Genomic DNA, 27,351 nt, shown 5'->3' with positions numbered 1-27,351 from the left:
TCTAAATCTAAGTTCGAGCCCAGTCCAGGTCCCAAGGCAGGCCGATAATGCATGGTAACATCTAATCCACAAGAGGGCGCCATACACGTAGAAAAATATATTCATGGACCGGTTGGTCAATATATTCATCAAAAGGTGGACCGGCTGGGAAAATACATTGATTTTGGTCATATGTGACGCGCTATGGACCAATCATGCTTGGCTATCTGTCTTGGCTATCTAATATAATTAATTGATTGAATAGAATTATACAATCTTAAAACTACAAAAATAGGATGGTTTTCTAATGCTTTTCTGACAATGATTAGTGCAAGAGACTATCTAATTGCAAGTGGCAAATCATTCATATACAGTATGGTAGCACTAAAGATACATGAAATAATATTAAAGAACAGCAGAAATCCATGAAAACAGAATATTTTCATGCCTGTATAAAATAATCAGGGGACGGGCAATATAGTTCAATTGTGTGGATTAAGTTCTGTTATGGGGATCAGAGTAAAATTGTGAAGATTGAAAATAATCATAGAAATCAAAATGAAAGAATTACATTTCCTGACTGGGATTTAAACATTGGACCTTGGCTTGCATGACTAGTGGTCTACTATTTGACCTACAGGGAAAACAGTAGGCCAACTGCTCTGTAAGGATTAAGTATTGAATGAAGGGTACCAGAGAATTAACTTTGTTCAGAACTTCTCGGTCATAAGATCACTGAGCCTCCAGTTGGTCCCTTTTAAAATTTTCAACTAGAATTGACCTGATATTCTGCTGTTTAATTAATCTGTTACCATATATATTCCCAGTAGAGCCATGTGCAATGTTCCCATGCCACTAAATTTAATATACTTGTCCCTCTTATTTGACTTTTGAAGCAATAATCTTATTTGCTAAATGATTCTGTTTATGATTGCTGTTTGCTGTCTGTATTTGTAAAGGTGATCTTTTCTGGTTCATGTACATTGTCAATCAATTTTGCGCTTATGACTTGTTTATCCAACCTCATATTATGGAAAGTTAATTTGGAGATTATAAGAGAGATGTGATGTTCAATATGATTACCGGTATAAAGCATTGTGTGTTAACAAGTAAAATAAATTACAACCTCCACCGGGGAAAAAAATGAATGAAAACTGCAGCATTTGTACAAAGTTACTTCTTTTGATAGTGTTTTTATAAGTTTTAAGTCCAGTTCTACAGCCAATGATACATATATCATGAGTTTTTAACTACTTTTTAATGTCATTTATAGCATTCATATTCATTTTATGTGTGCAATATTAGATATTGATGGGTTGAGTATGATTATGAGATATGATTTCTGTAGTAGTCACATGTTGATATTTTCATGACTTTTCTATTCCTTGGATAATTTAAAAAGGGATATGTTTCCATTGGTCTTGTTGCCAGCTCAAAGGAGGTGTCGCCTTACTGCAGTAAATCTGTGAAGATTCAATTCCTCTTTTAGTCACTCAGAATATCTTAACTCTGTGCAAGAGGAGGCAACACCCAAAATAGACTTTTCATTAATTATTGGGGGGGGGGTTGTTGCCTTTTCTGCATAAAACGATAATATCCACATGCTGAGTTTTATAACCTATTTCTTTAAGTGTTTTTTCCGGGAGACCATTTCATGAAAGTTGTCAGCACTGACAACTTTCCTGACAGTTATCCTTCCCTCACAATTTCCATAGTAACAGTCAGAGGCAAGTGCCAATCAAGACTAAGGATTTCACTTAAATTGCCAGCCCTGAAAATTTAAACAGTGCTGACAAACACCCACCAGGTTGTCATAGTGAGAATATCTACACCAGGTATTGTGGGATGATTATTGACCATAACAAATATTGCATACTGTACGTTTGAGTTTTGAAGATTAAAGTTATGCATGACCAGAAGTTCCACTGATTGGTTATTTTTGTAATATATTTTAATCTTGATGATGAAATACATCATTGGACTTGATCTACTAGAAGAAATGGTCATATTGTTGATATATTGGGGGTTGTTTTTCATGTGTTTTGCAACTTTTGATTATGAAAATATTTAAATTTCTGTGTACATGTATTTGTAGTGTGAATGGGAATTGGATCATGTTATACCAATTTATATTTCTTAAAATAAACTTCTTTTAAATAATTTGTGAAATTGACATAGCGTAGATTTATATTTTATTAGTCCTGAAGCAATGTTTAATGTTGTTTCTGTGCCACAATGATCAGCTGGGTGACAGCCCGGGGGGGCCACTTACATTAACGAGTGAATACCATTTGCGACCCAAAAAACATGTAAAAAGGATGTCTTTTTCAAGATAGGGCATGTTACGTACGTACAGGATAAGGGTGTCAAAAACACTAAAATAATGGAAAAAAGGGTATCTATTTTTGCTTGGAAAGCGACATGTTTAGGGTCAAATTTGCAAGGGTATACAAAAATCAAGACTAAAATTTTTTATAAAGGATGTACTCATTGCCCCAGAAGTCAACACTATGTGTTTAGAGTACAATTTGCGCGAGTTGGGCTGTACTAAACCCAATGTAGGTAAAGGTAAAACCGACGACCAATGTCGTGCATAATATTGAATTGTTGTACTAGCTTGTTTAGGGGTTCAGTTCAGGGAATACTTGCCGATAGTGTCGTTTTGTTTCCAATACGGAAAATACGTGTTTAGGGTGCTTTTTCAGATCTCGTGGTCGCCATGGTATCCAATCGTGAATGGAAGTGCCCCCCCCCCCCCCCCGGTGGTGACAGTTGATATGTTGCCAATACGATCAAGTGTATATTTGCCGTTCTCTAAAATGCAAGTCTGTATTCTTCAGTATTCTAAACATCAAATTCTGTGTAATGGTAAATTTTTACTTCCATCAGTAACATTCACAGCAGATAAAGCCTTGCAATGTATGCTAAACACTGCAAACATGTTCCATTGGCAGATTGTAAACAAGGAATTTTACAATATGAATTCCATCACCAAATAATCTTTACAATTATATTTTCACTCCTCCACAACCACATAGAGTATTATCTTTTAGCCTTCCAGACTTGATGAAAAAGAACACTAATAATTTTTCATAATTATACAGATTTATCTTGTTTTTATGACATTACAAATTTCTTATTATCACACTATCATAAACACTTCATGTTTGGTGGAATAATATTATCTCCTCAAGATATTTTGGGTTTTTTTCTTTTCTTTGTGAAAGGTACGTTAACATATTTTACTTCAATACTACATAATTTCATCTTAAAAGACAGCTCAATCAATCACCTACTAGTAATGAAGGCATGTTCAGATATGCTATTTCAATCCTACATGTATTTGTGTTTGTGGATGCACATGAGTTGTGTGAACAAACATTTTGATGCTATTTTATGAAATGAATTAAACTGATTTATAGACAAAAGATTTAAAAAAATAATTGCCTAAAAAAACAATGGGGTTTGGGCTGTCTCACATCTCTTAATATGACTTGCTATGTGTCTATTTGAACACATTTGCATGTACATGTACATCTATCAAAACAATTAAATTCACTCTGACCAACACATTATAATGTGAATCTATTTACATAAATTTGTAAATTTATTTTGCTCTTTAGGAATATTCAGATAATTCACATAGAACATGCAATATATCATGTACAATATACAAACATAATTTGGCAAGTACATAAAATTTGTTAACATTGTGAATATTCATGTTTATAAGTGGATTTCTTTATTCTGTATATACAAACAAAGTATAACATGCAATCTTACTAAAAAAAACAAAACTATTTGCATATCTGAATACAGGACCATATTAAAGACTATAAAAGAGTCCCCTTTTTAAAGGTACTATGAGCTCAAACAAGTATCGGGAGTGGCGCTACGGGAGTGGCGCTACAGGAGAGGCTGCGACTGCACCCCCCCCCTCCCAGCTGTGTTTTAAAGGAGAACAGGGAAGAAAAGGGGAAGGAATGGATTAAAAATATTATGAGAGGTCTGGGATATTTGACTCTACTATGCCTATCATTTGAAATCAATAGTCTAAATATATTTTTCATATATCTTAATGGTCTTGTGATCTCCAATAGAAAGATTATTTTGCAACATTATGGGTGTTGTAACATGAAAGCCTGTCTGAAGTTTTGGTAAAGTGTCAATAATGTGTATTATACTCAAATAAAAAACATACTAGTCATTGAATGCAATTTTACCAATTAGAAATATGGCAGTGTTCCAGCAGTTAGGATTACTTTATTATCTAGTAATAAGATATTAAATACCTACTAGCAGAGTTATATTCTTAAATTATGAGCCCATTCCATGCTTGCAAATATGTTTTATGCAAATGACAAAAAATGCAGATATTCTATTTTGATCTGGCAACAGATGAAATTGAATCCTGGTGTAAATCAGCATATTTATCCAATGAACACATTTTTAGTTTATATCCTTCACACCATTGTTTTGGGGAGATGCTTTAAAAGACTTACTGAAACTAAAGACAGGCTTTAACTTCTAAAACAACAACTTTCTCTGCCCCTTGTTGATAATAATAATGTCATACCCAGGGTAGCCACTTCAGTTCCAAAAACTGTTCTCCCAGCAGGCCCTGCTTAACATAATATTATTATTACCCTGGCTTTAGCATGGCTACATTGACCAGGAGCTCGAGCATTCGAGGAATTTCTTCCTACCGGTACCCATTCACCTCACCTGGGTCGAGTGCAGCAAAAATTGGTTAACATAAAGATGATTGAAAACTATTCAAAATCCCAAAATGTATGTTATATCTTTCTATAACAAAAGAGTTCTACATCAGATATAAGCAAAGCACATTGATAATATCTCATTGCAATCAAACTAGAGATAATGTGTACACAAATTTGTACTGGTTCCAAAAACCATACAACTTGTTCTTAGATAGTGTTTTTTCTATATTTTTCTTATGAACTTAAAATTTTGGAAGCACCTTCTCTCCTTCGTATTTTAACCATTACAATACCAAGATTGTGAGCTCAAACCTTAGTAAAAGAAAGAAAAAAAAGAAAGAAGATAAAATAACCTTACACAGAATTTCATACTCCTTTATTATTTGTCTATATTGGAGTTAAGAAGTTTTATATTACCCTAACAGTTCAACTTTAATGGGCATCACTGCATTTATTTTCTTGCCATCTCTTAATAATGTAGATTTACACTTAAGAAAGATTTGGGTAATCAAAACACATCAGATGATCAGACCATTGACACAAACATTGATACATTCCTGAATAATTATGTTTAAGTGAAACAGCCAAGCCTGTTCATGTGACTAACATGTTTGCATTAAAAAAAATGTTTGCATGTGCAATATTCATTAAGACCTTTACACCCTTTACTTTCCTACAGTTTAAACCATTTGTAAAAGAAAAAGTAAACATCATAGCAAAAGAACAGAAGTGCAATTAGATAGTCAGAACACCAATTATTTGTCCTGTACACATAGTATACAATACAGGATGAGAATGATACACTCCTTATCATGCAACTTTACCATTATATTTCATCATTTCAACTTAATCATCTAAAAATGTATGTGTAAGACTCTTTATTTCTACCATTTACAAGTTTGGTAATTGATTAGTAGAACTTTGAGAAGTCCTTTGGTAATATATTAAAGAATAAGGCACACATATCATGACTTGAACAGAATATTCCCGAGTAAAATTAGAATATCAAATGGAATTCGATGAAAGTCACGAGAATAAGTTATCAAACCCATCCCATGCATACACTTATGTATTTCAAATGTTTTGAGACCATAAAGTTCTGTTCATACTTCCACTAAATTCAAATGGTAAACATTAAGTTTGTTATAGTCATTCAACTGTTCTATGACACATACAACTATCATGGTAATTTGCCCATTTATCATAGGGACTTTGATCTTTTTTGAATTAGTTTTATGCAAACTTGCTTTGTCCACAACTTTGATGTGACCTGGCTGGGAATAATTTTGTTTACCAAATTAAATTAGCATTTTTGGTCATAAAAGAAAAGGTTTGAAGTATGATCTGTACATTATAGTCCTATGACAGAAATCTGCACAAAAGACGTTTTGTGAAGACTTTGAAAAATGTGGAGCAAATTGTGATGCGATGAAAGGAAAATTATTTCCTGTTTTGAAGATTAGACTGAACATGGAAGATTGATTTGATATAGGTAACTATTTAAGCAGTATTTTTGCACCAACAGGCAACTGTTATCCTGTAAAGAAATTGTAAGTAAATTTACCTTACATGTATTTTTACTTCTTTCATAATCATGGACAAATAATTTCCAATATTCGATTTTAAAAATGAATTTCAATACTTTTGTAATACAATCATATCTTACATTCTTTTAATAAGGATGTAATTTTCAGTAAGCTTGATTTCTTCTCTTTTTGGGACAGGGGTATTATTCTATGACATAGCCATATCGGGAATGTTTCATCAACATTCGATTGATTTCGATTGGCTAAAAACAACTGTAATGAAGACACTGAAAGCAAATCTACATAGACCATATGTAAAATATATTACCTAGTCTATCTGTTAAAATGACAAATCCAACCTGATAAAATATTGATTTAAGTAATAAATAAAAAGAGAAAAATCCAAAGCATAATACTGAAAATTTCATCAAAATAGGATCTGAAATAAGAAGTTATGACATTTTTAAATTTTGTTTAATTTCACCATACAGTTTTATGCACAATTGCACATCCCAGTCAGTATGCAAATGAGGGGACTGATCACTCACTATTTCTTTTGTTTTTCATCATATGAAATATTCTAATATTCTCTTCATTGTCCTATAAAACAAAGTTTTATTCCCCCCTGAACATGTGGAATTACCATTGTTTAACATTTTATGGTTCAGTCAAGTTGGTCCTTATTGTGAAATCTGTAAAAATTAAAATATTGTTAAACAAAAAAAATAGTGAGGGGCATCATCAACTCCGTCATTTGCATATGATTAAATTATGCAAACACTCTTTTGTGAAAAATCTTATTTACATCCCAATTTGATGAATTTTCCAGCATTATGTTTGTCTGATTTTTCTCCATTGATTTAAAATCAAAATTTTTCTGGGGTGGACTTGACCTTTTACAAATACATTTCCATTCTCTTTCAAACCTGTATTCTCCCCTCAAGAAAATACTTTCCCTCAATCTTGTGCACTTTGAGCATAATATAATCCTGGAAAATGAAATATCATACTCGATTTCTAGGCAGGTAATACTAAATAATATATTCTTCTACAGTAACAAAAGCAAATGCAAGTAATTGCTCAATTAAACATGATGATGAAAGAAATGGAACTTTAAACAACATGTTAAGTAATTGAGTTATATACTTTAGTAAATCTGGGTTTGAACATGGTTAATTCTTGGTGTGAATTTGACCATCATTTTGAGTTTAATCCCAATCATCATCATCATCTCCTACACCACCTCCTCCCATTGGTCTAGGAGGAGGAGGTATCATAGCTGCTAGCTTGTTTATTGCACCACCTGTTTGTGGTGGTGGTTGGTTGATATTAGGAAGAGAGTCATCTGTTCTTCCACCTCCTCCTCCTCCACCTGTTTAATAAAAGAAAGAAAATTAAAAGTCCCCTCCTACAAAGCAAAAAGGTGTTGATCAATATTCTACATGTTTCATTTGCTATCATTATATTCGCAGTCATTGCTGTCATCCAAACATAGATCAAGCAATTTAGTTTGTAAACAGATAGAATTTGTTAATATTTTACAGTATCTTAGTCATTAAATAACTACCGTAACCGTATCATCTTTCGCAATTTTTGAGCATGATTGTCTTAAACACAACTCCCTTTTTCAAAGTTGAACTTTTGATGATTATAATTGAGCTATAACTGAAAAAAAAGAAGTTTACATTTGGTACTGTTGGAGAAGTTATGAATTTGAGTGGGTATTTGATAGGTCCATGTTTGAACTTAGCAGACAATCATTATACTGTATATGTACAAAAGTGCATTGCTTTCTATTTTCCAGGATAGATGAAGGTGACGTCACATTAAACTGGATGAAAATAACAGGAAATTTTACCCGTTTAGTTAAACAATAGTGCAGTTTTCATTACCTGTCAGATTCTATCTAATATCTTCTGATGTCTTGCATACTACCATGGATAGTTTGTAAGTTACATTCTTAGGTTCCAATCACTTTAATTCCTATCAACTACAGTTAAAATCCAATCTTCGTAGATTAAAACCTATATTAACATGCTTCTGAATGCAACATTTATGACATGTCAAAATTTGATTAGGGTTATTTTAAATTCACTCCCTCAATAAAACAATATTGGCTATCTCATCAAATGGAACACCAGTTATGCATAACTTCCAAACAGCTTTATAAAACAGACATCTTACCTCCTCCTCCTCCTCCAGCTTGCTTGGTTCCTGAGATTCCTTTTCGTCTAAGTGAAAGCTTGTTGAATAGATCACTCATTAAATCTCCACCTCCAGAGGGTGGCGCCTGCTCTTTCTCACGCTTCTTCTCTATTTTTTTCTCTCTTACACTCTTCTTCAGATTCTTCACACCACCTGAAATTAAAAACAGTCATACAATCATTTACTAATCCAAGTGAATGCAAAGAACTTTTACATGAACAAGTTATAATAATATTTTCCTTATAAATAGCACTAAATACATTGGAGTGACTTTTCTCAGCATATACCATTACCCTGGCTTGCCTGCACACTATGTTTGCACTTCCTTTACTCCCAAAGGAGGTGATACCTTCTAAAAATTTCTGTGGGCGAAGTTTTTATAACATTCAAACAAATTCATAACTTCTTATTCTTTGTCCGATTTATTCAAACTTGAACCTATCTCTATTTGGTATAGATTTCTTTTTAATTCTTTGCACATTTTTCGGGTATTCTGCAAATACAGAAAATGAAAGATTGAATTTAATAATTTCACATCTTTAATTTCATACACAATATAAAATTATCATATGAAAGAGAATAAACAATCTGAAATCAGAATGAACTAATGAACCTTTATCCTCAAAAAGACTTGCCAAATAACACGCTTTGCTTGATAGGCATTGGTTAAAAATAATCTTAGCAGATGGTTTTAGATCCTACACAAAACATCAGAACACTTTTTAACACGTGGAGACTGAATGATTTGCTATTAAAATTGTTTTAAATAGACTCCAGCACATATACATGCAGTCTCAGATTACATACAAACAATTTCAATTTGTATTGAGCATATTTTTAAGAAAGTACCTGCATTCCTGATGGACTCAAGAAGACTTGATCTACCGGTGTCAGTTGGTGCTACTGGAGGTGGAGCCGGAGCAGCAGGTGTAGCAGCTACAGTATTAACAGCAGCAGGTGGTGGTGGGGGAGGTGGAGGGGGTGCTGCTACCTCTGGTGGGGGTGGTGGAGGGGGTGGTGGTGGTGCTCCTGGGGCTGTTCCTGGGGGCATGATTGCAGGAACATTACTAGGTCCTTCAGGAGCAGGTAGAGCAGGAAGATTACTTGGTTGGGGTGTTACACTGGGAAGCTCCGGGATATGAGCTCCAGGAAGAGAAGGAGCTATTGACCCTTCAAGCTCAGACTGGAAGATCACATCATCAGCAATACCTACAAATCCATGATAATAACAGGAGTTACAATTGAGGCAGGTACAACTGAATGTATGGACTATTATACACAAGGCAAAAACTGAGTTTATGTATTGAATATCAGAGGTTCAAAGTTAACTACAGTGAAAGATGACTTGAAGGCTCTGTAAAGACCAATGTCCATGAAAACAGAACAAAATGAAGCAATAAATGATTCAGAAAATAAGAGTACATTGATGATGATGAAATTGATATATTTTTTCTTAATTGAATGAGATACTTTGCAAAGTCTTCATTTATCTTTACAATACCACTACTTGGTAACATGCTAGATAAAAAAAAAAACAACTTTGAAATATTTAGACCACCATACCTTTCTCAATAAAGTAATGGTCAATTGGATGTATAATATCTGCACCCTGATAGTAACATGTACAAAAGCATGCAGTTTGATAATTTCCTCATACAACAGTAATAATTAGTTTTAGTCCAAAATGAAAAAATGAAAACCTTGTCTTCAAGAGTAAAATCACCAATTCTGATGTTTGAGAGAACAAGTGAACCGATTTTGTAAATGCTAAACACAAAGGCACTACATAACCATTTACATTGAGGGGGTGGGGTAAAGCTATACCTGTTAGATCAGGGAGAACATTAGGCACATCAAGAACTGGTACATCACCAAGATGAGGAGTGTATTTAAATGGATCTCTGTCACCAATGTTATGATCTAATTGCTCTCCATGTAAGATGGTTGTTGGTGCCTGACCCATCTCTGTCCGTTGCTCCTCATCTTCAATTGATTTTCTAGTTTTTGTGACTGCACCCAACGGATCAATCATCACATATTTCTTGTAGCTAACAGAGTGGAGAGCAAAGGAGGCTATTATCATTTTATTAAAACAAAATTATTTCATTTCTTATTCACAATTCCATTAAGTTAGATTTTGTAAATATTATTTCTTTTTGTTTAAGAAATACATTTTCAACCAATTTAATATTAAACATCAATATTCATCCAGCAAAGTGCTCATGTTGTTATACAGTACATATTTGATTCAGCTTGGATACAAATCTTAACAGTCATAACACCATTCAAGAAATTCCTTCAATTTAAATCCAAGTGGACCCCCATGTACAGTACATCTACATACAAGTGCAAAATTGTACGTATTGTATACACTTTTTAAGGAAAATATTTCACATCAAATCGAACTTTAGGAATGCAATAATGATGTATATAACCAACGCTACATGTATGGCAGCATGTCCAAGATTCATGTGTGTCCATACTTCGCGGACAGTCATTGTCTCAAAAACTTGCCAATATCATTAAAATCTGACATTATCAACGTGAAAAGCGACTTAAAATTACCCTTTGATTGAAGTTTATTCAGTATTCATGAAAATATTGACAAAAGATTGGCATATTTGTCACCATTTATAGCGCCTGTTCCAAAGAAATCTAAATTTCTCAACAGCATCACTATATCATCATTTTGCAAGCATATATATATATATATATATATATATATATATATACATGTATAATGTGAATTAAAATAAGATGTGGTACTGACCAATTCTGAAGCATTTTGCTGTCAATCTGATATACCGGTAAATATTTTGAGTTTGAGCTTGAGTTTATGTCCAAATCTCCACAAAACTTTCGTCAGCAAAGTTACAGGTAGGTTACACTTTTTCATAACGGATTTCCAGCACAGCATGCAGTAGTCGATAATAATAGAATTTTGAGACTGCGATACTGGTGAAACCCCTTGACCTTCCTCACATTATTGTCCATAATTCTTGCCATCAATTTGATAAATATTACTTGAATTGGTTTTTAAATAAAATGTGAATATTTTTTTAACAAAGTTTAGCCCAATAAATATTTTTTAAATGTCGGCAAAGTTTGGACACCCCATCATACATGTATGAAGAATGAATGCTACATGTCAAAATCAAAATATACTTACGGATTTTCACTAGTGTTGAAGAGAAGCAATGACGTTATTGATTCAATGTTCCTTGGAAGACCTCCTAGGCCTTCCCAAGTATTCTCTCCATCTTTATCTTTCTTCCTCACATTCAATTGCACATTATAAAACTGTAGCTTTTCTTTCAAAGCTCTACTGTCTAATGTCTGATGCTTGCTAGCCAGCTTACGAGATGGTCTAGGAATACTTGACAAGTCTGTGTTATCTGCAAATACAGACTGGTAAACATCTTTCTTTTCTGGTGCAGGATACTTAGCACTAGAGAATATCTTTATAGCCTTACGACTGTTCTTAATCTTGTCAACTTTGGCCTGAGCAACGTCAAGTCGCTTGTTGATGTCTGTTAACCGTGAGTGATTGTCAGTCACCCTCTTCTCAATGCGGTCAAAGACGTCATTTGCAATTTTCTCCAGGTATTCTAGGGTGTCAGCAATCTGATGTATGGTTTCTTCTCGCCTGAGATCAGGCTGAATGATAGGAATGTTATACACCTGACCTGGCATACTGATAATCCCTTCAACCACTAAGCTTGTCTATAGGCAGCTCACACATTCAGTACAGCCTACATGTAGAAAAGAATGACAATTCACACATTACTTTGATATGCAACTGACTGAATACAAAATAAGAAACTTTAAAATACGGTACATGTACATGTATGATTCTCCCATTGAAGCAGTTACGGCTTCAATGGGCTAAGCCCTCTATAAGAAAATTTAAACCATACAGTGTTTTCAATTTTCATGCAGAGCGACAGGCCCATCCATTGAGCAACTACTTAAAATGACAATAGATCTTACATTTAAACATATGTCACATAACGGGATATTTTTTTTGTAGCTACAGCTCCCCACAGTCAAATAGAGGTGGCGGGAGGGGGGGGGTCCTCCATTGCTGATTTGCGTGGTGACAGATGCTGTCCCCTTCTCTGTTCCAGCCTTGTCTGAATAGTGTTACATTTGGGGTAAAGGGATTGATAATTTGCCTATGTATATTGTTTTGCTTGTTCTTATTGATTGTACATATTTTGTTTTCTTTTTATCTGTATGAACGCGCCATATTTTATGAGTGCCTCTGATTCAAAGGAGTCTGTTCAAATAAATAAATAGATATGACGACATAATAGCGCCCTCCCTCAGAGGATATCAGAATACAAGTAAACAAAGTTGTAAGAAAACTCAGCTGAAGATCATCAACATATGCAATGCACGTCAATCCACACATGTGTAAAGGTCTATTGCAAAATGGTGCAAACTTTTCCTCGTTGTTCCTGAAGACACACTGTTTTATCTGCAGAATTTCACTATCATTTTGTTTAAAGAAATGGACATACAGTGTAGGATATAGAGCAGATTGTCACAAGTCAGAGTAATTCATTTGTGCGGGAATCCCACATGCAGCTTTTCATTATGAATCATTTATCAGAGACGGAGTAATGAGGAATTTTTTTTTAAAGAAAACATCCTCAATTATGCGTCACATACCTTGGCGATGCAAACATCGCGGCAAGTCTACCCGTCTTTTCAAGACAATTTTTCTATGCATTCTTTGTTTTAAAATTTAACCAATATCATAGAAATGTAAACTGTATCCCATTTACATGATTTAGGGCGAAATCTTTAAAAAGCAGAAATCTTGGGGGCGAAAGTTTCAGTTTTTTGCAGTACACGCAGATTAACAAGACACAATCCCTGGCTCCTTGGAGAGTAAGCACACGTTGGTGAAAGATTTTTACTCTCTAGGAAATTCCTGGCTAGATGCACTGCGCAGTGAGCAAGTGGAGGTCTGGCAATATATATGTTGTATGTTGTCAATAAGTTTTCATTCTACAGTAAACCCACGCATAAACTGACACTGAGAGAAACAATAGTTGCAGCAGACAGCTGGCACTGTGGCAGCCGTCTGTTTCGAGTTTTTTTTTACATTTTTTATTTTTAAATTTATCCTCATACACACAACACAGGCAGCTCGCGATCGTGCACCGCCATTAGGGGTTAACAATGCAAAATCCCCACGACAGGGCTCATCGATTTTAGTCTTTATTTCATAAAAATATGTAACAAGAACTAAAATATTAGGGGGCCTAGATCTATTCCGTTTTGGCCTGAAATGCACCAGAACAGGAAAAAAAATGAACTTAAAAAGGGAAAAACAGTGACCGAGTCCCTGTACAGATCGAGTGAGAGCTTCGGTCTAGCATTAATACGTAGCCTACATGGCTACAGTACAAAATTGGTGAATGGAGCCAATGGATTTTCAGAAGAATTAATAATCAGAGACGTAAACCGAACGCGAAGCTTTTGGTCTAGACTAGACCAAAAGCTTCGGTCTCTGTTTTGTTGGTTGTTCAGCTGAACTTCGTTGGCTTCACTCACCAAATACAGAGACCGAAGTTCTAGCGCGATCTGTACAGGGGACTCAATGGCCATATGTTTATGTACTTAAGATCGGATAAAACGGGGAAGTGAATTTGCGCGACAGCCGAGGTAAGTCACTGTTTTTGTTCCTTTTAACTTCATTTTTCTCAGTTTTTTGGCAATTGATGCCAAGAGGGAATATAAATTTGCACTCTGGTCACTATAACTTTCGAAATTTTTATTCATTAAAGACAAAAATTGAAAAGCCCCGACGAGGGGATTTTGCATTGCAAGTCCCCTAATGGTGGCTGCACGATAGCGAGCCGTCTGTGTATGAGGAGAAATAAAAAAAAATGTTAAAAAACTCCTCGAAACAGACGGCTGCCAGCTGTCTAGGTCTAGACTAGTCTATAGTTGCAACAGCAACTGGGCGTTGTGGCGAGCGCCTGTAATCCAAGCTGTGGGGAAGTTACAAATTGATGCAGAGGTTCAAGCCTCGGGTTCGAGCCCTGGTCACGTCTTTCGGATGGTGACGTTAAAGGTCAGTCCCAGACGTAAATAATATCATATCTGATTGATACACGTCTGACAAAACTCAAACATACACACACACACAGCAGCTTTCCCCCAGTCCCAATCTATGTGTTTAGGCATAACGTACTGTCTAAACAATAAAAGTGCAAGTCCCTTGGCAAGCGGCCTTGTCTTTTCGTTACTTGTAAACTCTTTCAAGGGGGCGTAGATTGTGCGGTACAGTGCACGAACTTTGCCCCGATCCCAAGGGAGTCCAACTCTTGTGGCTAGCTGTGCCTGTGTGACCTTATCGCCGATACTACTGTAGAGCCATACTACGTTTCACAGCTAATAAATCTATCTTAAATGAGCAATGACTGTTAGCACTTTTCATTATAAAAATTACTACTTACAATTCACAGCAGAATAGACGAAATATATTATTATTTGGATCCTGCCAAACGATGTCGGGTCAGTAACTTACGTTGGTCACATGCACAGGCAACAAATCTAGCATGTTGACTCATCATCACTTCCGGGGTACCGGTACCGTACGGCGTTGTAACTGCATTTTATGGCACTGCACTGTGTATGACTATGAGCTCCTAGGCCCCACACTCTTGGCTGAAAATTATTATATCTCATAAAAATAAAGTAAAATTCACCGAGAAAATGTTAAACATCGAAAAAATCATCAAAATCTGGTAACAAATAACTAATGAACTCAGTTGGGCTCTGATATATGCACACCGTACACAGCAAAAACTGTGGTGTTAACCGGTGTACATAGTCATAGAGGACCACACCAGTTACTTTACACCGGTGTTAAATTGGTGGTGTTAGTTTTACACCTTTAGGTGTCATTACAATACCTTTTGTTGTTACATTTACGCTCTTTGGTGTTATGTTTAATCTCTAGGGTGTAATTTTAACACCTCAGGGTGTCGGTCCTCTATTAACACAAATTGGTGTCAGATTTAACACCACAGTTTTTACAGTGTACCGTCATGCAGCGGCCGGGCCGGGGGGGGGGATATCATGACACATCCTAGCTATTTCTCATGATATTGACTTAAATAAATGTATGTTCCGTACCCCATCTGCGAAAAAAAATATGTGGAAACATGTCTGCAACGAGGAACTCAATAATTCATTGCTTGAAATAGACAAAGTTAACTGATAAAGTGTGTTAATTTGCATATGCAATGGAACACTCATGTTCAAAATATGACCCAAAAAGTATTTAAATTTATTGGTATCCTGTAGGCCAGTGGCGTACCGTGGGTCACGGCATTGGGGGGCCGGGCACCGGCCAAAATTTTGAGTCACTTAGTGAGCGCGCGAAGCGTGCTCAATTGTCAGGTATACTGACCTAATAGAGACATTTTAAGGAAGCATTTGTAGTCATTGTAATCATGAATAAAAATACGCATCTCAGTAATCAAACAATGCGAGCACGAAGCGCGAGCTGAAAATTTTTTATATTCAGACCTAAAAAGGTACATTATAATCGATTTTGTAATCATAATACGTATCTGTCTCTCTAAACAATGCGAGCGCAAAGCGCGAGCCGAAATTTTTGTATATATTGACCCCAAACAGGATTTTAGGAATCCCTTAATATATCTCACCACAGTCATCTAATGCGAGTGCAAAGCGCTTGCTGATTTTGTAAGAATTACATCTGAACACATGAAGCACTTTGTGTAGTCATTGTAATCATGATTACCATACGCATCTCACTAATCAAATATTGTGAGCGCGAAGTGCGAGCTGAAAATTTAGATAATTCAGACCTGAGGCGGGGAATCCTAAGGCTTGCTTGTAGGAATTCACTAAGACCATACGTATTTCAATAACCAAATGATGCGAGCGCGAAGCGCGAGCTGAAAATTTTTGATATCCAGATCAGAAAAAGGGACATTTTAAGGACTGATTTTTTAGGAATTCACAGAGAGCAGACTTATCTCACCAATCCACTGATACGAACGTAATAACGGAAGGAAATGTTTTATATTAAGATCTTAACATGGGGCAATCATTTTAAGTAATCATTAAAAAAGAAGCATATGTCACAACATAAAATAATAATATATTTGGTTTATATTGACTTGAAACGGGAGTTTTTCGTACAACAGGTTTATAATGTATATCTCTCCCTAAACAGACAATGCGAGCACCAGGAACAATGACAACATCGGCCCTGAGCAAATTATGTTTCACAAAGTTATAATAATAATAATAATAATGTTTTATTTACCCAGGGTAGCCACTTCAGTTAGGAAACTGCTCTACCAGCGGGCCCTGCATAACATAACATGTTATTATTACCCTTCTCCAATCTAAATGCTGAGCGCCTAGCAAGAAGGCAGAAGGTCCCATTTTTATGATAAAAATGTTTCCATAACATGATTATAATGTAATATACCATTATAATGAATAATAATTTCTTCTTTCCCACTACGTTCCTCTTCATTTCTCCCTCTTTTTCTCCTTTTCCCCGTTTTTTTTTGGTCAGCCGATGGGGGGGGCACGTGCCCCCCATGTCCCCCCGTAGTTACGCCACTGCTGTAGGCCTATAGTTCAAGTTCAAGATCGTCACTATTTATCCATTTTGTTCACAACTTCAAGTCAATATTACTATATTACATTTATAAGCTACTCGTTTACATAAATTAAGCCTCCATTTGACAAAAGAAAAGGGGAATACTAGTATAGAAATAACTAGTAATCAATAATTCGTTACTATTCAAAATTTCATTCCAATGGACAATGATGTAGTATTACTTTAACACCTTATTTGAAAAAGTTACTGCATATAATTAAAAAGTATTTTAGTAGCGAAAGTTTAGAATTTCATTCCAATAAGAAAAAATGCGTTAAGTATTAACATGTTGATTTTAAAATTACTGTACTGCCTCCAAATAGGTTTAAATTTCGCGTGTGTAATCAAATATTTCATTACAAACAATTGAAAATTACATTTCAATAATAAGTGCATGAAGTATTAAGATATTAATTCAAAAAGCTATTGTATAGAAATAACTATAGTAATCAGTATTTCAGTACGAAAAAATCTACAATTTCATTCCGATGATAAATGTTAGGTATTAGTATTTATTCATTATAGCTACTGTTTTGATTTCAAATAGGGCTAAATCGAATATGTGTAATCAATATTTCATTCAGACAAACAATTTTGAATTTCAAATTTTCATTCCAATACGTGTAATAAAACCATGAAGTATTAACATAGGTTAAAAGACTCTCTTCCAATACCCGTTTTAGAGATTCGTTCCAGTTATGGCCAGTGAAAACTAATAATGTCATGAAATTCTTACGACATAATTTCCCTGGGGTTTGGAATGCAAGTCTGTTAAGTTATTAATAAAATAAAAACAAGCAGTTTCTATATCTTAAATATAGGGCCTAGTTATTTTTTCTCTTGTAAATTGACACTTCAAATGTTTTTTCTGTTTCTTTGTGCTTTTTGTTGTTGTTTTTGTATCATATTTAATTCTACATCTCATCGTTTCTGTATACCATGTAATGTTAACGATGTTCTAAGAACTGCGCTTATACAAGGCTTCTTGGCTTTATTTATGCAGTTCCCCGGTTCATTGTAAACTCTTGCTTGTAAATAGTTTTTCATATCTTATTTTATATTTGTTTTTTAATCGAGAATGAAAAAATACAAATTGAACTGAATAGAATAAAATTAGACTATTGTTTTCTTGTTTCGGGGAGCTCGTTAACACGTAAAATGGGCCCTCCTAAGGTGAAAGGGGCACAGAACACGTTCGGAAGGGGGTGCATTTTGGCAACTAAATAAATGGCACCTAAAAGGGCAATTAGTAACACCTAAAACGGGTCCTCCTCAGATGAAGGGGCACAGAACACGTTCGTGAGGGGCACTTTGAAGTTGGATAAAAAGGGGCACTGATTCGAGAAAGGGCACTTTCTGACACATAAATCGGGTTCTTCTGAGGTGAAAGGGGTACATTAGAAATTCGAGAAGGGGCGCATTTTTGCAACAACAACAAAAATGGCACCTATACGAGAAAGAGCACATGGTAACACATAAAACGGGTCCTCTTCAAATGAAAGGGGCACAGTACACATTCGTGAGGGGGCATTTTTATTGCGTAAAAAGGACACCTTTTCAGTGCTTCAGTAAGTGGGGGGCACTGTGCCCCCTGTCTCTTATACCATTGCAACGAAAAGTAGGGTATAAAATCTCAAAAAAATCACCATAAGAATTGGTCCCCACTTGAATATCTCATTTGAAATGATTTTAATGATAATTTTCGTAATTCACACTTTATTTCTTTGTATGAAATGTATACATGTGTTTTATACTGTAATTGTTTAATCATGTTGCTACAATGTACAACAAAAATCATTTTAAAAAATCAAAAGATGAAAGGCAACAAATTAGACAGCAGCAATGTTTATCTGAAACATTAAATCAATTGACAACAAACAAATCTACTCACCAAAAACTCGAAGTCCTTACGATATAAGTTGTAGATTGTTTGTTAATACTTGTAGAACATTGATGGATGTTGCTAGAGAGACTATTCCACATCACGGGACCAGACAAACTTATCTTTCTTCCTCCTCTTGTCTTTCCTCATTTTTGGTCCTCTCCTTCCTCCTACTTTTTTTTCTTTCTCTTTTCCCCTTCTTTTTTTTTTTATTTATATGCCAGGGGCACAGCCCCTGCCCACACACATACACAACTTTTAATCACACAATTTTGTCTCAATAGCGTAAATTTGGGGGGCACAATTTTATTAATAATAACTTTCATCAAGCGCTTTTTTAAACAAGTTACAAAGCAATATACAAAATTACAAAAAAGTACATTCGGTATAAACTTAAAATAAAACAACACAAAATGAAATCCTACTTGCAATATATCAAAACAAGTAAGATTTGAGTATTTTCTTAAACACATCAATATAAAGATATTGTTTAAGTTTATAATGTCTGCATTCCAATATTTTTGGAGCAAACACATAAAATGACATATCCCCTATTGACCCATCTCTCCATAAAAGTAGGGAGACTAGGGGCTGGACAATTTGACAAGCAAAAAAAGGTAATCACCCAAAAAGCAACGTCATCTTATCCAAAATGCATGTTTAATTTCGATTTTTAATGATGTATTTCTTTCCACCAAAAATAGGAGAGAGGCATTTGAAATTGTGCCCCCTACCAGTTTGGGTAGGGGGACGCGTCCCCCTGTCTCCCCCCCCCCTAGATTTCCGACAATGCCCGTTGACTGATTGGTTTGAATGTCCGTGAGATGTGAAGAGAGGTGATGATGATCGAGTGTTGTACATTGATTGACCGAACACTCAGAAGGTCTGAAAACTACTAGTACGGGAGCCAGGAGGGGTCAGCATAGCTGAAAGGGTAGACAATTTTCATGTTAATGAAGCTATTCCCCATATCACACAATGCAATGAATGGGGCGTCTGTGGCCGTAGGGGCCCTTAAAAGAGGGCCAAAAATTGAGCTAGCTCAGCTGGAAAGGTAACCACCTGAAACCAACAGGAAAACATTCGGCATAGTTCACTTGTACATGACATTTTAAGTGGTGGGGCACCCCCGGCAGACGCCCCCAATTGGGGGCCCCAAATCAAGCTAGATCAGCTGGAAAGTTAACCACTTGAAACCAACAGGAAAATATTCGGCATAGTTCACTTGTAAATGAATGACACTCAACTGTCACTTTAAGTGGTGGGGCACCCCGGCAGACGCCCCCAATCGGGGGCCCCAAATTGAGCTAGATCAGCTGGAAAGGTAACCACCTGAAACCAACAGGAAAATGTTCGGCATAGTTCACTTGTACATGAATGACACTTAACTGACACTTTAAGTGGTGAGGCGCCCGCGGCAGACGCCCCCACCCACCCCTATTGAGCTAGATCAGCTTGCAAGGTAACCGACTGAAATCAACAGGAAAATATTTTGAATAGTTTACTTGTGCATAAATGACACTTAACTGACACTTTAAGTAATCGGGCACCCCCCCCCCCCCTCGGCAGACTCCCCCAATATGGGGCGTCCAAATTGGTTCGTAGAACGCTGGAATGAAATCCTTACTTTCTTTTCTTTTAGTTCTTAGTTTTAGAACCCTTCAATCTGTGTGTGATATGCGAGTCGGATCCGGGCCGGAACCCTTGTTACTTCTTTATATAAAGCCATTTTAAACCTTATAGAAAAAATCCCAGGTATACCATTGACGCAACACATTGCTTCAACGCAGTGGTGTAATATTTTGAGGTGGCACATATAGCAAATCTGGGAAATTGTTGCCAATGGCCAATTGAAATGAAATTCTAATTATGCGACAGTTTTTTACATTATACAGTGCGTCCCAGAATAAACGAAACCGAGATTTAGCGATCATTTATCATAACTTAATCATAAATAGAATAGATAAATGACCTACCAATTTAAAGCTTAGAATCTCCTCTTTCATCTGATATTACTTAGCTTATTTCTTATTCACGCATGAGTGAGCAAAAACAATTTGAAGAAAGGATACCAAAAACTCATTTGGCGAGAGGTATCTGGGTTTCAAAAAGAAAACCACATTTCTGAAAAGTTCAATGTCTGCTCTTTAATTTGGTACCTCAATTAAAGAAAATGGTCAAGAAATAAAAAAGTTCTGGTCATTTGAAATAAGGCTTGTATTTCCATAATTTCATGAGATAAACGAGTTTTCACCGGTTTCCCACAGAAGCTTTCGCATGGTGAACAAAAGATTTAATGCATGGCTGATCGTCAACAAAACGGAGTGTTGAGTGAGTTTGAAAGCCAGCCTGGAGAACCTCTTCATTTTATGAAATTATTGAAATTCAAGCCTTATTTCAAATGACCAGAAATTTGTTATTTCTTGACCATTTTTTGTAATTTAGGTATCAAATTAAAGAGGAAATATTGAACTTTTCAAAAATGTGGTTTTCTTTTTGAAACCCAGATACCCCCGCTAAATGAGTTTTTGATATCCTTTCTTCAAATTGTATTTGCTCACTCATGCGTGATTGAGAAATAATCTAAGTAATATCAGATGAAAGAGGGGATTCTAAGCTTTAAATTGGTAGGTCATTTGTCTATTTTATTTATGATTAAGTAATGATAAATGATCGCTAAATCTCGGTTTCGTTTTTTCTGGGACGCACTGTATATCAAAATTATTTATTATATTTCATAATTATTTCATTTTTCCGCAATTAATTTCTTGTCCTTTTCATCTTTATTTTCTTCCCCCTTGGCTGTGGAACCAAGCCCCGCACCCCATATATACGGTGGAGCTTCCTCATTAAGACATCATATCAGAGACTTATGCTGAATTCGATTTTTTAATTTCGGCTAGTGTAATTCTCTTATCAGGGGAGGGGGGTTGTGTGTGTATATGATGATTGACAGTAAATGACCCTTGTTGCTTTATTCTGTAATTTCTGTAGACGATCTAGGTTATGAGAGCTGACACCATATATGACTGAAGTGGTTAAGGCCTATAAGATAATATGACAAAATAAAATAATGATTGTAATAACAATTTCCCTTTTGATCAATATGCCCTAACGATGAGTATCTGTAGGCTCATAGGCCGTGTCTGTAAGGTCTGGAGGTCATTTTTTTTGTCGGCGAGAACCAACTTATGAATTTGTTGACAAAGTAAACCCATGATACTTGTACATTAAGCTTGTCCGGGATTTTAGTTGTGGAACCTAAATCATTAGAATATCGTTAAATTCAATTTATTAATCATTTTTTAATAATATAGGCATAAACACTTCATTCATATATGTTTTTTTTTTTCTTAAACTGAAGGGCACTGTCACCTTGTAAGTCCATGCAGTAACCAACACGTAATCTGTTAACATTCAAAATTGTTTTCGCGTAGTTATTATCAATTTATTCCATAAATTAAAATAGAAGAGTACTTTGTCGATATGTTTATACGTCATGTAAGATATAATATATTAGGACAGGGGTAGATCGATGTTGTGATAAACCTACTTTTAATGAGATTTCAGGGTTGTGCAAACGAATGTTTCCTTTTATGTTTATCTCCATGTACACAGATGTGAATTAGCACGCATGGTCATGGTGGTGTTCAATTTTTTTTTTCTAGACTGCAGTAAATATGATGTTTGCAGCTCTTAGTATCAAATTGTAATTGTGCTAGATTTCAGATCAGAAAAAAATCAATCAAGAGAAACTTGGAGAGATGTACTGTATATAAACTTGAGAATTTTATAATCATTTCATCACCATTCAAAGAGAGCCAGAATACCTGTGATCGAGCTCCGAGTTTAGTGAGTATATTTTTTTACAGCTTCAAGGGGATCATGGTTAAACCATTAAAGGGGGCAGATTTTCCTTAAATATTTCTAGATTCAAAATTCATGTTCAGGTCCTACCTTCTTAATGCAGCTTTTTCTTTACTCATATATATACACAGTTGAGGCCGAAAGTTTACATACACCCATGGAATTCAATGAAATTCGTTCACTTGCCAAACATTGTTAAATTTACTATATCTTCAGAAATATAAATACTACCATGAAGAATTTGGTATCAAATGAAAGAGCATACATGTATTGAGCTCTTCCACATGATTGGAATACCGTTGAGATCAAAGTATATTTCATTTTCAGGTGGAATTTTCTTTGAAGAAAAAAAGAAATATTAAATGCCATTGTATTCTATTGTTAGTTTTTATATTTTCAAACATCGTTTCATAAAAATATATAAATGTCAAATCTATAATTTATATTAAATTTTCTATTTCTTTACAATATTTAAATAAAAAAAGAGTTGCCAAAAGCTGTTGTACATGTAAAGCTTTACACATTTGTATTTCTTCTCTCATACGTGTACTGTCTCAAAGCAATAGCTCCGATCCAGCTGAGGCATGGCGGCTTGTCATTGTTCAAAACTCACCTTCACCCGACAAAGGAAAATATAATTGGTATAGTGTCGAAAATCTGTCTATCTGACGGTCAATCGGATCTGGCTCGCCCTAACCATTAACCCGTCTCTGTGGTCTAGTGGTTAAAGCACCGGCGTTCAAAGCTGGGGGCCCGGGTTCGATTCCCGGCATCACCAATTTTTCTAAAGGGTAGATAGCTCTGGGGAACCTTGATTTAAGCTACGCCTACCATTGTTCTCTTCATCCATTTCTTTACAATATTTAAATAAAAAAAGAGTTGCCAAAAGCTGTTGTACAATCATGTAAAGCTTTACACACATATATATATATGTATATATATATATAAATATGTATATATATACTGCATATTCTAATTTTCACCTCATTGTCAAGTGAAACAAAGATTAATTCCTTGTTGGTATGCAAATGAGGAGACTGATGACATCATCCACTGACTATTTCTTTTGTATTTTATATATATATATATATATATATATATATATATATATGTATATAATTTGCAAGTGATTGGCACTCGCATTAGTAGATAACTATGGTGAAATACTCTTAATGCATTCTTAAAAAATCCCTGTTTGGGGTCAATATAGTCAAAATTTCAGCTCACGCTTTGTGTTCACATTTATTCTTTAGATAGACAGGAACTTATAATGATAAAAAATTGCTTATTATGTCCCTTTTTAGGTCTGAATATAAAAAGTTTGTCAGCTCGCGCTTTCGCGCTCGTATTGTTTGATGAGTCCTTAAAATCTCTCTACTACAATATACCTGGCAATTGAGCCCTCTTCGCGCGCCCACTAAGTGCCTCCAATTTTTGCTAGTGCCCCTCCAATACCGTGACCCACGGTACGCTACTGTTGATAATTTCAATTAGAGTTAGAATTAAGATTCCGAAAAATGTAAAGATGAGGATTAGGGTTTATTTAGTTTTGGTGGTTAGGTTTTTAGTACTTGGCTGGATGGCTGATTTTCCGTCATAGCAATTGTCGCCGGAGCCGGTATCATGCTAAGTTATGTATATATATATATATATATATATATATATATATATATATATAATAATTATATATATATATATGTATATATACACACACACACACACACACATGTATATTGTGTGTGATAGTGGGTGTAGGTGTTTGAGTATGGGTGTGTGGGTGTGTGTGTTTTATATATATACTTTGTACTGAAAATATAGTCTGTTATGTGTTCACAACTGCATAATATATAATATCATATGAAGATATCCATGTATTTTTAAGTTCAATAAATACCAAAAAATTATTAACTTTTAAGTACTGTATCAAATTCACCCTTTTCATTTTTTTTGTGCAGAAACAAACCAAACATGAAGACAACCATTGTTTTCCTTATGTTGCTGGGCATCACTTGCCTAGCAATAAACTCAGTGAAGGCTTCCAGTTCGAGTAGTTCGAGTAGTTCGAGTGGATCGACTGCTGAGGACGAGGAAACCTATAATGGCAGCAACAATGAAGATCAAGGAGCTAGCGATGACGGTGAGGATGCTGATGGAGAATATCAGACGTCCGATTCTAATGAAGACGATGACGATGACAGCGAAAGCAACGATGATGTGGAAGAAGACCAAGATGAAGGAAGTTCTGAAGATAATGAGTCATCAAGTGACAGTGAACCATCGTCTATAGATTCGTCTTCATCTACAAGAAAGTCATCACTGATTTGGCCTGCATAGTTATAAGAAAGTCACCACATAGGCCTACACTGATTTGTCGAATTATCGTACATGATAAGTTGCCGTTTCATTTATGATAGAGTCTATAAAAATTTACACAATTGGCCAAATATGATATATCAACATATAAAGAAAATTTTATTTTTGGTGTTAGTAGCAGTTCTTCGAAATTTCAAAGATTTCATAAATACATTTTCTATTCTTTGAATCATTCATGAAGTTTTTCGAGAAGAACTCTGGTCAAAATATGAAATAAAATCACCGATGATATAGAAATACTAATTGTGTCACGCCATGATAACAGAAAAGTTCAACAGAGTGTATGACCCCCCGCCTGCCAAGAAAAAAAAAGATGAAGAAGAAAGATGGAGATGAGAGTGATATGAAAAAAATGTAAACTACTATGATTCCATGGCGAATGCTTTTGGAAATCAGGAGGAAAAGATAAAATAAAAAGTTCATGATAGGATAACAAACCAGACGATTGATCCCTTTCTTTTAAGTGTTACGTGAGTAACATTATCATTATTGTAACTACTATGGAAAACTGATTGATTAACTCTACTAACTAAGCCCTGTTACTATCCTGGTAGTTGTAATAAAGATAAAGAAATCACAGTTGTAACCCTTTATGAAACGGGCCAATTGTCTATCAGGGAGAGAAAAAGTGAGAAAAATAAGAAAGTAAAAAGGAGACTCTGCAGTTCATATTTTGACTTATAGACAGAGGGATATGAGATGAGAAAAGGATGAAGGTAAACAAGTCCGTTTTATTCTTTCTTTGTTCTCAGAATCTGGAAATTATTATTTATATGCAGAATGAGAGGTAACGAAAGGGGGGTTAAGAATATGTGCAATAAAGAAATGCAAGTATGCAAAGGGAAATACTCAAAGAGAGAGAAGGATATGGAGGGAGTGGAGAGGGAGAGAGAAAGAGAGAGGGGGAGGGGAAAGTACGTGCCTAGGTGATGATAGTGATAATTTTGATAATTATGAGGAGGAGGGAAAATAGAAGGAGGTGGGGGTGGGACCCCTCTGGTTTGAAGCGAGAGGGGACGAAACAATATAGGGAGATACATAATGAAGTTATGAAAGTAATGGAGAAATAGTGAGAGAGAGAGATAAGTATATAGGAACACGATGTAAAAAAGGGGCAGTGCAATTAACAAAGGACAGTACATAATTATAGAAAACTGACCCAGACTCCCCCAGGCTCTGCGAGATAGAAAGGGAGTAAAGGAATATGAGATAGAGATTTATAGTAATATTATTAAAGTAGGAGTAAAATGGGACTTCAAGGAAAAGGAGTACAGGGGTAAAGCAATGAGATAGAGATTTATAGTAATATTATTGAAGTAGGAGTCAAAGAAAATTACTGTTACTATTACTAATACTATTATACTATTACTACTACTACTACTACTACTACTACTACTACTACTACTACTACTACTACTACTACTACTACTACTACTACTACTACTACTACTACTACTACTACATGTACTACTACTATACTACTCTATACTACAACTACTACTACTACTACTACTACTACTACTACTACTACTACTACTACTACTACTACTACTACTACTACTACTACTACTACTATACTACTGTATACTACTACTCCTACTACTACTACAACTACTGCTACTGCTACTACTACTACTACTACCACCACTTCTACTACTACTTCTACTACCACCGCCACTTCTGCCACTACTATACTACTTGTACTACTACTTCTTCTACTACTATACTACTACTACTACTACTATATACTACTACTACTACTACTACTACTACTACTACAACAACTACTACTACTACTACTACTATACTACTCCATACTACTACTACTACTACTACTACTACAACTACTGCTACTACTACTACTACTACTACTACTACTACTACTACTACTACTACTACTACTATACTACTGTATACTACTACTCCTACTACTACTACAACTACTGCTACTGCTACTACTACTACTACTACCACCACTTCTACTACTACTTGTACTACCACCACCACTTCTGCCACTACTATACTACTTGTACTACTACTTCTTCTTCTACTATACTACTACTACTACTACTACTTCTACTACTACTACTACTACTACTACTACTACTACTTCTACTAATACTACCACTACCA

At 35.3% G+C, this 27,351-nt stretch overlaps 2 protein-coding genes across 3 annotated transcripts; one reads left to right on the top strand and one right to left on the bottom strand.

Annotated features, from left to right (window-relative positions):
• Positions 1-6,883: 6,883 nt before the first annotated feature.
• LOC121410119 (WASH complex subunit 1-like) lies at positions 6,884-15,021 on the bottom strand. Of its 2 annotated transcripts, none has more exons than XM_041602002.1 (6): positions 14,905-15,021; positions 11,601-12,183; positions 10,256-10,479; positions 9,281-9,640; positions 8,411-8,584; positions 6,884-7,598 (listed from the first exon to the last, which is right to left on the bottom strand). In XM_041602002.1, the coding sequence occupies exons 2-6, from the start codon at positions 12,122-12,124 to the stop codon at positions 7,435-7,437; spliced, it is 1,446 nt and encodes a 481-aa protein (XP_041457936.1). In that variant the 5' UTR covers positions 12,125-12,183; positions 14,905-15,021; the 3' UTR covers positions 6,884-7,434. The 2 variants fall into 2 exon arrangements, with proteins under 2 accessions (XP_041457936.1, XP_041457937.1); XM_041602003.1 differs by having other exon boundaries at positions 8,414-8,584.
• A 7,744-nt stretch (positions 15,022-22,765) lies between these two features.
• LOC121412174 (putative uncharacterized protein YGR160W) lies at positions 22,766-25,655 on the top strand. Its single transcript, XM_041605081.1, has 2 exons — positions 22,766-22,830; positions 24,801-25,655. Exon 2 carries the CDS (start codon positions 24,814-24,816, stop codon positions 25,177-25,179), a length of 366 nt encoding a protein of 121 aa, XP_041461015.1. The 5' UTR covers positions 22,766-22,830; positions 24,801-24,813; the 3' UTR covers positions 25,180-25,655.
• Positions 25,656-27,351: the final 1,696 nt, after the last annotated feature.

This window comes from Lytechinus variegatus, chromosome 3, assembly GCF_018143015.1.
Source record: "Lytechinus variegatus isolate NC3 chromosome 3, Lvar_3.0, whole genome shotgun sequence".
Taxonomy (NCBI): Eukaryota; Metazoa; Echinodermata; class Echinoidea; order Temnopleuroida; family Toxopneustidae; genus Lytechinus; species Lytechinus variegatus.
The sequence above is the reverse complement of the archived record's forward strand: the minus strand, read 5'-3'. Positions and strand labels throughout refer to the sequence as shown.

What these genes read in the sequence shown, in the direction of transcription:
- LOC121410119 (XM_041602002.1), bottom strand. Translation starts at nt 12,124, where the DNA reads ATGCCAGGTCAGGTGTATAACATTCCTATCATTCAGCCTGATCTCAGG. An exon ending in TGAGTCCATCAGGAATGCAG is followed by an intron (nt 8,585 to 9,280) that starts GTACTTTCTTAA and finishes TTTTAATTTCAG; the next exon opens with GTGGTGTGAAGAATCTGAAG. An exon ending in AGCTGGAGGAGGAGGAGGAG is followed by an intron (nt 7,599 to 8,410) that starts GTAAGATGTCTG and finishes TTTATTAAACAG; the next exon opens with GTGGAGGAGGAGGAGGTGGA.
- LOC121412174 (XM_041605081.1), top strand. Translation starts at nt 24,814, where the DNA reads ATGAAGACAACCATTGTTTTCCTTATGTTGCTGGGCATCACTTGCCTA.